The sequence below is a fragment of the Oncorhynchus mykiss genome, chromosome 3, assembly GCF_057628025.1.
Source record: "Oncorhynchus mykiss isolate SJ-2025 chromosome 3, ASM5762802v1, whole genome shotgun sequence".
NCBI lineage: Eukaryota > Metazoa > Chordata > Actinopteri > Salmoniformes > Salmonidae > Oncorhynchus > Oncorhynchus mykiss.
This window is the reverse complement of record NC_143024.1, coordinates 49,467,927-49,478,178: the sequence shown is the minus strand read 5'-3', so window position 1 is coordinate 49,478,178 and position 10,252 is coordinate 49,467,927. Positions and strand designations below refer to the sequence as shown.

At 38.9% G+C, this 10,252-nt stretch overlaps 1 protein-coding gene across 2 annotated transcripts; it reads right to left on the bottom strand.

Annotated features, from left to right (window-relative positions):
- Window positions 1-397: 397 nt before the first annotated feature.
- On the bottom strand, window positions 398-8,518 carry LOC110519942 (G protein-coupled receptor 183). Of its 2 annotated transcripts, none has more exons than XM_021596828.3 (2): window positions 8,212-8,518; window positions 398-4,033 (listed from the first exon to the last, which is right to left on the bottom strand). In XM_021596828.3, the coding sequence occupies exon 2, from the start codon at window positions 4,005-4,007 to the stop codon at window positions 2,886-2,888; it is 1,122 nt and encodes a 373-aa protein (XP_021452503.1). In that variant the 5' UTR covers window positions 4,008-4,033; window positions 8,212-8,518; the 3' UTR covers window positions 398-2,885. The 2 variants fall into 2 exon arrangements, with proteins under 2 accessions (XP_021452503.1, XP_090085537.1); XM_090229411.1 differs by having other exon boundaries at window positions 398-6,734; window positions 6,949-8,354.
- Window positions 8,519-10,252: the final 1,734 nt, after the last annotated feature.

The following is a 10,252-nucleotide window of genomic DNA, read 5'->3' as shown; positions in this document are numbered from 1 at the left end:
TGACCCACTGGGAATGTGATGAAAGAAATAAAAGCTGAAATAAATCATTCTCTCTACTATTATTCTGACGTTTCACATTTTTAAAATAAAGTGGTGATCCTAACTAACCTAAGACAGGGAATTTTTACTTTGATTAAATGTCAGGAATTGTGAAACACTGAGTCTAAGGTGTATGTAAACTTCCGACTTCAACTGTAAATGTTCTACTGTATTATCTTTCTCTTTCTATATAACACTGCCCTCTTGAGGCTCAGATAAGTTACTGCGGTTGTGTCTGGCAAGCAGTGTTGGCCTACAGTGGAGTCTGATCAACATTACTGATATGGATGGACATTCATTGTATCTTTCTGAGGAATACCACATGATCTTGAACACCTCAAAAGCAGACAAGATATTATTTATTTCCATTTCTTTTTTATTCAAAATTAAATGGTTTGATATCAACACATGTCATCACATTAATCAAAAACAGAGGGGAACCCTTATTGTGAACAAAGGAATAAAAAAATGTGATCCACTTGGTAAAAAAAATATGGATGTCATTGACTCTGATAAAATGAATTGAGGGACATAGTTACATTTAGTACATGGTGTTGACATATTTTACATTTGTCAATAATCAAAAGGTAAATTGAAGAATAATGCAGGAAGTGTATACACAAAAAGTATAATCAACATTGTCTTATTTTTCATTCCTCAGCATTGTGATGTTCCAAAGCTTTCTATTCTATAGTCTGAGTCTCTGAAACTATGAAGTAATATTCAGCTGTCCATTTTGGGACATATTTTCATGCCTGTGTCCATGCTGTCTAATTTTGTCCTTATATGCTCATTGTGTTTCTGCTTTTGATCAAGTTGTCACTATATTTGCAAGAGGCAAAAAACGTGTCACTGTATTGTAGTGCAGAGCGATAAGTGTTATTTGAGATAATTTTTTTAACCAATCCCTTTTATTAAACATTAAATGCATTTATAAATAATGACATTAAAATATTTTTGATGCCATCGCCTGCCTTTTTTTCCTGACACTGACAGTGGGTTGAATGCTGTAACAACACAGAACAAAATTGTTAATAATATAGTTAACTACCATGATGGTAATTTGGTAGCCCGTTACTGCCATCATTATTAACCATAACTTTACTTTAATAAAATATTTCAGTTGTGTATATTACTTCGTTTTTATTTAATTACTTTATTATTTTTCATTCCTTAAAGTCATCATCTCATCTCTGCTCAGGCAGTAGCAGCCAGCCAGCCTGTCAGCCAGACATCCATCTAAAGTTATCTCTGTGCATCCCATTGAACAAGTCATCCTTTTTAGCTAGGTGAGTAACTAGCTGGCTGACAAAATAATTGAATTAGTTGTTGAAAGTAGATAAGACATACTTTCAAGACTGCTTATTACCAACTACTACAACTATCAATTGGGTAGAGCTACCTCACGAACTGTCTCTATCCTTCTGGTCTATGTGTATCCTCCTCTGTCCGGGACTGGGAAGAACATGCGCAATGGATTATGGTAATTGTAGTTAATTACCACAGTTCTGTGCTGAACTAGGTTGAATATTTGCCTGGCGTCCCACATAGTTATTAGGTGTGTTTAAGGGGTAAAGCGAAAGCAACCGACTGTTGACGAAAGTTGAGGAGTGGTCGGAGGAGGTGCATCTGTGACAACCAAAGTCAGACACTAATGTGGTTTTCCAACAGCAAGGCTCAGATCAACATGGCAGTGCTGCCATTGTTAATAAAAGTTTTTCTTTGTGAGTGTGTGTTCTGGGGATTGGAGCCATGTTTATTTCAACAATTATAAACTGCAATCAGTGAGAAACAGCCTCAAATATCAAATTCATTTGAATTACTCAACTGTATACATGAATCGTATCAAAATTTGTTCCTATTTCAATCATGTCTTTGGTCACGTTTGTGTGAGTCAATGACAATAGATCCTCCCACAATGCAGGTGATGGCTGCAGACTGAAGTCATGGTAGTTTGTAAAGTATATGCAGTCGACACGTAGGCGCAACAATGGTCATCGACTTGACAAAAGTGATCCGCTCAAATGCGCCCATTGACAACGTTTCTCTCATTAATGATTGAATTTCTCTCTAGAGAAACAGCACGTTGAGCTCACAAAAAAAGCAGAACTATATGGAATTCAAATAATTGAAAGGATGTTGGTAAACAAGGGATATTTTTTTTTACGGTGAATCACTCAGCACTACTGTATTGGCAAGAGGCAGAAACAGTTTGTTACCTTGGCTGTCCTAAGTGGCTCTATTTCCAGAGGACGTGAGATACCTCTTTAAACTGTTAATCAGTTATACAGTTATAGTTCAGTCTATCTCCTCAGACATCCTCTTGCAATTTACTGACGTAAATGTCTAACAATCAAAAGGTTGCGAGTTCAAATCTCATCATGGACAACGGATAAGCATTTTAGCTAATTAGCAACTTTCAACTACTTACTACTTTTTAGCTACTTTGCAACTACTTAGCATGGTAGCTAACCCTTCCCCTAACCTGAACCCTTTAACCTAACTCCTAAATGTAACCCTAACCTTAACCCCTAACCTTAACCCTTAGCCTACAGTAGCTAACATTAGCCACCTAGCTAACATTAGACACCTAGCTAGAAATCATAACATATCATGTGTTTTTCAAAATAATAACATATAGTATGTTATTCAAATAGTTTGCTGGTTGTTTGCATACCAGTCTGTTTCCTGGTCATTGACTAACCAGTCTGTCAGCTGGTCGCTGGCTCAAAGGTTTGTTGGCTGGTCGTGGGCTCACCGGTCTGTTGGCTGGTCTGTTTTCTGGTTGATGGCTCTCCGATCTGTTGGTTGGTCTTTGACTCACCGGTCTGTTGATTGGTTGTCACTCACCTTTGGCCATTCTGTTGGACACACTGTTCGTATCTAGTGCTGTTGAGGTGGATCTTCTTACCATCTACGACATCTCTGGATGAACCCTCGGGCGATGTCCGTACTGCGCTGGAGAAGGACACGCTCACCTGCCTCTTCAGGATCTTCAGCACCTTCCTCTTGTAACCCTTACAGGCAAAGAAGTAGATAAATGGATCCAGGCAGGAGTTAAGGTTCATCAGACAAACAGTGAAGTGTAAGGAGATCTGGAAGGCAGTGAGTTCAGCACAGTCTGTTTCATAGATCAGCTTTCGGATCATGTATTGGAGGAGGTTGATGTGGTAGGGGCTGAAACACACCACAAACACCAGGGAGACGCAGCAGATCACCCCAACGGCTTTGCGGCTGCGCCCCGACTTGTCTGTTAAGTGATTGGTCTTTGCAGAGAGGCGGAGTTTACAGCACAGTATGGAGTAGCACAATAAGATAGTCACCACGGGGACTCCATAGCCTAGGAACACGGCGCCGATCAGCATGTAGGCGATGTTGGGCACCTGTTCAAAGTTAGGATACTCCATACAAGTGATGAAGCCATCAGACTCCACATTAGTCATGGGCATGGAGAGGAGGGGCAAAGTTTGCATTAAGACCAGCAACCACACCCCAACGCAGATGAACCGGACATTGGAGACCTTCCGGAAGCGTGCGAACCGGAGCGGCAAGACCACAGCAATGAATCGGTCCACACTGAGGCAGGTCATAAAGTTGACCCCGGCATACGTGTTGATGTAGAAGATCAGCCCTGTGATCTTACACAGGGACTCCCCCAGAGGCCAGTGGAAGCCCAGGGCGTAGTAGATTATCCGTAATGGTAGTGACAGTGTGAACAGGATGTCAGAGATGACCAGGTTGGCGGAGTAGAGCGTGGTGGAGTTCATCTTCTTTAGGTTGGGCCGGATGACATGCAGCGCCAGGGCGTTGCCCAGCAACCCCACGGAGAAGACGATGCTGTAGAAGAGGGGCATGAGGACTCGGGCGTACTCCAGGTGGTCATACAGTGTCGTGCAGGTGTTTGAGTCATTGAGGGTGGGGGTAGGGGTTGGGTTTGCATGGCTGGAGGTCCTCATCACCTCCATCATTGGGCTAGTGGCTATTGTGAAGCTAGCTATAGCCGTAAAAAGAAGAAACATTGTTTGCATTTAGATTTACACATGACTATTGACTGTATGAATATCAGAGGAGGCTTGTGGGAGGAGCTATAGAAGGACAGGCTCATTGTAATGGCTGGAACAAAATGAATGGAACATAGTTAAACATGTGATTTCCATATGATTGATTTGGTTGATACCGTTCAATTTATTTAATTCCAGCCATTACAATGAGCCTGTCTTCCTATAGCTTCTCCCACCATCCTCCTCTGATGGATATAGATGTATAGGTACACATAATTATATCCTGTATAAATTCATGTCTATAATAAGCATGTTTCCATCCACAGTTTTTATATGAATAAAAAGCACAAAATCTGGGATGAAAACAGGAAGTTTGTTTCGGTACAATTATATAAATGCAGGCAGATAATTTGTTTGTTTGACATGGTGGGATCTTTTTTTGTCAGTGAAATGAATTATGCCAGAAAGAATGCAATTATTGATAAAAAAAATAAAAAAATAAACATCATTTCGAAGTTAACTTGGAGTCACACGATGATACGGAGGAACACACAGTTAATTAGGCTACAGATGAAATAAGTTGTGATGAACTTCACAGGGTGGTGAAAGTGCATAGCACAGGACTTTGGTGGCACCTTAATTGGGGAGGACAGGCAAATGGTAATGGCTCGAGCGGAATTGGTAGAAAGGTATCAACAACATCAAACACTTCCATGTGTTTGATGATATTCCATTCGTGCCGTTCCAGGCATTATTATGAGCCGTCCCCTCAGCAGCCTCCATTGGTGCACAGTGATCTTGACGCTCCTTAAATATATATCCAATAAATAGAGGGTCTTATTCTGGTGAAATGATGATCGATGCTTGACTGCCGTTTGACAAATAAAATTATTCTGGCTCTTATCCATAATCATGTAGACTAGCCTAACCACACAGTTTACCCACACTGTATCTTCAAGCTGTTGTCTAGAGCGCACATGCCAAGACCAGATTAGGCACATTTGCTTTTTTACAACAGTTTTTGTGACAAAACTGTTTGTTTTTATTCGGTACATGAAAACATACATTTTGTGTGCACTATGTCAAGTCTGTTTGGTGGAAACACCACTGGTGGGAACATTTGCATATTTTCTTAATACAGATTTTTGAATATTTGCATAAAAATGTGTCACCAATTGGTTGGAAACTTAGCTAGTGAGAAGGATTTGGCTTGTAGTAATGTGAAAATGACATCCTACTGCTTGGCACTTCTTGTGGCCTGTCCCCTATTTAGAGCATGATTTGAAGTCACAGCTATGGAACTTGTTACTCTAAGTATGATTTTGCATGAACGGATCAGATGGGTATCTATAATGGGAAATTCTGCTTTCAGTAAGGAAGTAAAACTATTCTTTCTCAATGTGTTTGGATACTGACCTCAAAGGTCTGAAGGAGATAGCTGCTTTCTACATAAGTCATATCTGTAACACTTGATAATAACTGTATTGAATAAGCTTTAAAAACCTCTTAAATGTTACTAAATGTAATCAGAAATGTAATCTACGTAATCCCCAAAAGTAATTATTTATCATGAGAGGGCCATAAACAATAACTAGTAATCCTGCATACTCAGAGAAAGGTTTAAATCTCACCTTTCTGGTAAATTTTTTTATAAATTGGTGAGGTATATTCACTGTTGAGGACACAAACTCAACAGTGTTGACTCAAATAAACAGTACAAATATAATGAAAATATGAAGTATTTTAAATGATGTATGAATAAGGCTTGAAACGACTTATATTTTTTCTAAATATGGAATAATTAATTTATAAAACGACTAACTATAAGATTTCACTTTCCTTATAAATGTAAAATACATATTCTTATACTTAGTATTAAAGAAAATGTGCATATTTTCTAAAGGTCTCTCTTAATTAAAACGTCTGCCCCCATCGCTGTGGACGTCTCACAGAGCTCCAACTTGGCTTCTTGAACTCGTTAGGAACTCATCTTTCATCTCATATTAATGTTGTCCGTCTATGACAAACAGAAAGTGATTTGTGTTTCAAATCGATGAATTATTTAAAATTACTGCCTATAAATTGAGCTCTGAATATGCTACAGCAACTCTCCTACGGCTGTGATGTAGGGTTCAGCTAGGAAATGATGGATAGCCGGAAGAGAGAATGAAATGGTAGGAGGGACATGCCAGCTTCAAGTGGTGTCAGATTTCACATCCTGCTTCACACAGGCAAACGAGACATACTCCTATGTCCGTGAGAATCAAGGCTACCGCTCGATGCAAGCCATTTTGATCTACATGTCCACAGATCGATTTATAAGAGATTTATATTAATGTCGATCGGAACCGGTACTGGGGACTTTACATCAAAGTGGCTTTAATAAATGTTTATGTAATGCTTTATACATTATTGTAAATGTTGCTCATAGAATGGAAGGATTGTATATACATATTTATAAATGTTTACAAATATATTTGTTGGCAGTTTATAAATCATGTATTAATGCATATTTCTGATAGTTTTTAAGAAGTGTTACTATAATTTGGATTAAAATGGTATTTTGATATTCTGCTTATCACTTAAAACCAATTGACCTATTCTTATTTCCCAAAATATATCAGGTCATTGCGTCTGCTCATAAGGTATAGGAATCAGTATTGTCACATGTGAAAATATCAACTCTATTGCCACCTGGGGCGGCAGGGTAGCCTAGTGGTTAGAGCGTTGGACTAGTAACCGGAAGGTTGCGAGTTCAAACCCCCGAGCTGACAAGGTACAAATCTGTCGTTCTGCCCCTGAACAGGCAGTTAACCCACTGTTCCCAGGCCGTCATTGAAAATAAGAATGTGTTCTTAACTGACTTGCCTGGTTAAATAAAGGTAAAATAAAAAATAAAATAAAAAACCTAGCTGTAACATATGTACAGTGGGAAGACTCCAGTGTAGAGGCACATTTGGACCAGTTTCACTAAATGCATTCATCCATTTGCATGTGTTCAATATTTTTAACATGCTAAATGACCCATTTCAATGATTGTTTTGTAACACCTTACTTTGAAGAAATTTGACACATGCATTCACTCCCATTGCAGGCTAGCATATTTATTTCACCCATCTACCATTAATATCTATACAAAGCACATGCAGTTGACTTGGGTACAGCCAGAGTCAACATGATTGAAGTCTATAAACAATACAAGGGGTTTTCACAGCACACAGCTGCGGTGGTCACGTCACAGAAAAATATTGGTGTTGTAAGACACTTGCACACTAGGAAGTCTACATCCCTATAGGTCAGTCATACACTAGGAAGTCTACATCCCTAGGCACCCAGCCAGACCATATCCTTTTTTAGGAAAGTCAAAATGCATGACCCTGGTCACAGCCCAGACATGAGACTGCTATCTGACAGAGCAGACTCAGGCTGGAAAATAAATATGTTTCCTGACCCATTAACACAAAGCCAAACCCAAGGGCTCTGGGTATTTCTTTGTGAACTGCAGTTACAACTTTCACACAAGGTCAAAAGTCTTTTGTCTTTTTTTAAATAGACTTTTTCATTTTTTCCTTTGTACAAATGCTACAGCTTTTTGTCTAAAGTAAAAACATGTTAAAAACAGTGTGGCCCCTGTAGAGGTCCTATAATTTGTTGTTCTATATATAATTGTGCGGTGGCCACAGCATTAGAGTCAGGCGTTAGAATGAGTAATTTAAGCATCTTAACCTCTAGATTTTTGAGCTATATTGTGAATCATGTCATCATACAGCTTCATAATAAGTTAGCCACCTGCTGATTGGCTGTTGTTGACTTTGGAATGGTGTTGTACATTTCTAAGTCTATATTATTAAGTTATAAATTGGCCTGGTTTAACAGCCAGGTCTCAGTCATTCAACAGCGTTATTTTGGTATGAGCTGCGTAAGTTGTTTGATAATGTGAACCTAATGATTCATTGATTGTACATTGAACATGAGAAAAACATATTGTCCACCATAGTTTACAGTTCTCAATACTGCAACTTTTGTTTTGCAGCAATTGTTTGATTTTGAATTTCGCTTCCCAATACTTTCCCACTTCTAGCTGTCAAGTTGAAGTCAATATCAAGTTGAATAAATGAGAATGCATACAAAATCAACAATTGATTAAACCAAACCACAAACGTGGACTTACCAAAATCAACTGTATTTCTGTATTCTCCCAAAGTATGAGAGTTAAGCAGGATAGTTCCTCCTTGGCATGAGACTATAATTGTTCTCTCAGAGTTCAGCAAAGACCACGTTGCCCCAGGCTTTTAGAGCAGAGTGACACATAGTGACAAATAGAGAACTAAGATTGAGTGGCGGGCTGGCTTTCGTAACCATAGTGACATCAAAATATCCTGTGTTACTGTTTATGCTCTTGAGTTTGTGGATCTCTCTGCTCTTTCTTTATCCCTCTCTCTGTGTCTCTCTCTCACTCGCTCACGCTCTCTCTCCCCTACTGTCTCTGTTTTTTGGTTAGGTGAAACTGGCACCTGCTGATGCCCACAAAAACCAAGCTGTCACATATATCTACACTTTAAATATTTTTATTTTGAATACTGTAAAGAATATAAACATGGAACTAAATCTCAGATGTAGTTTTGTTACTTACTACTTGTGGTAGCCATCTCTTTTATAATTATAAACATATTGCTAATTTGTTGATAATAATTTTATAAATAATGAATGTCAACTTAGGTAGCAAAGATAACCAAATAATAATTGATACATTTTGCTATCAGCTCCACCCCCCCTAACATCATTAGGTGTTTATTTTGTTCATAGTAAAGTAAAAGTAAAAGTCTGTTAGGAAAAAGTTATCTGGGCAACGTGCTGTGCCATGTGTACAGTATGTGTACCCATGAGAGGATGTGGTTTCAAACTCATGGCCTTATATCTTGACATTAATCATTGACATTTTCATATGTTCCTACTTTTTTCTTTCAAAGTAAAGTTTTGTGGTCTGGTATGAGTTCTCTTTCACGAACATCTACCTACACACATAGAAACATTTGTGTAAGCCCGCACACACATTCACGCACACACATGGGGCATTTGCGTCCCTCGCCTTTGCAGCCATGCAACCATGCACATTTTGGTTTTTGCCCTAATACAACACAGCTGATTCAAAGCTTGATGCTTAGTTGATCATTTGAATCAGCTGAGTCGTGCTTGGGCAAAAACCTTAATTTGCAACCCTTGGGGTCTCGAAGAACGAGTTTGGGAAACCCAGTGATGAGTAGAATTGTAATGACATGGTTTGGGATTTAAAACTAGAAGCCTTAATTGAAATAATAGTGTTTTAGCTAAAAAGCTTAGGGATGAGGGTGGAGAAATGTAACCACTCATTCATAGACGTCTATATTAGCTTTTGAGCCAGCAATGCATGTTAAGTGAATTTTTCCCATATTAATTTCTCTGTCAATACTCCATAATACAGATAGAAACCATTTGAGAACTTCATTCCCTACCATTTAATGGACAGCAGATGGCACCGCGATCCGCTAACTAGTTTTCTTTCTTGAAGGATGTATAGAAATGTAGCATTCTCCCATAGGTATTCTCTAAGAAGACATTTAAGAAAATCTACTAAATTGTCAACTGTGGAACTCGAATTTGTCACGTTCTGACCTTTATTTCCTTTGTTTTTGTCATTATTTAGTATGGTCAGGGCGTGAGTTGGGGTGGGCAGTCTATGTTTGTTTTTCTATGATTTGGGGATTTCTATGTTTCGGCCTAGTATGGTTCTCAATCAGAGGCAGGTGTCATTAGTTGTCTCTGATTGAGAATCATACTTAGGTAGCCTGGGTTTCACTGTTTGTTTGTGGGTGTTTGTTTCCGTGTCTGTCTTTTTCACCACACGGTACTGTTTTGGGTTTTGTTTGTTCCACATTTATTGTTTTTTTATTTCAGTCGTGTTCATGTGTAGTATTTCTCATTAAAAGAACCATGGACACTTACCACGCCGCATATTGGTCCTCCGATCCTTCTCGCCTCTCCTTCTCCCTTACATAATTACCAAGAAATGAAGAAAGGAAGCACTGCTCTCGGATCAGCGTTGTCCCTCTTACCTTAGTATCAATCAGCAGTTGCTACCTTAATTTTTGGACATATAAATCAATGATACAAGTGGTTCTTCGTTTGCGGGGTGCCACAGAATGCAGAATTGCCAGAATGACGCAATTTACCAG

Coding starts and splice junctions, on each gene's coding strand:
- LOC110519942 (XM_090229411.1), bottom strand. CDS start 4,067: ATGCAAACAATGTTTCTTCTTTTTACGGCTATAGCTAGCTTCACAATA.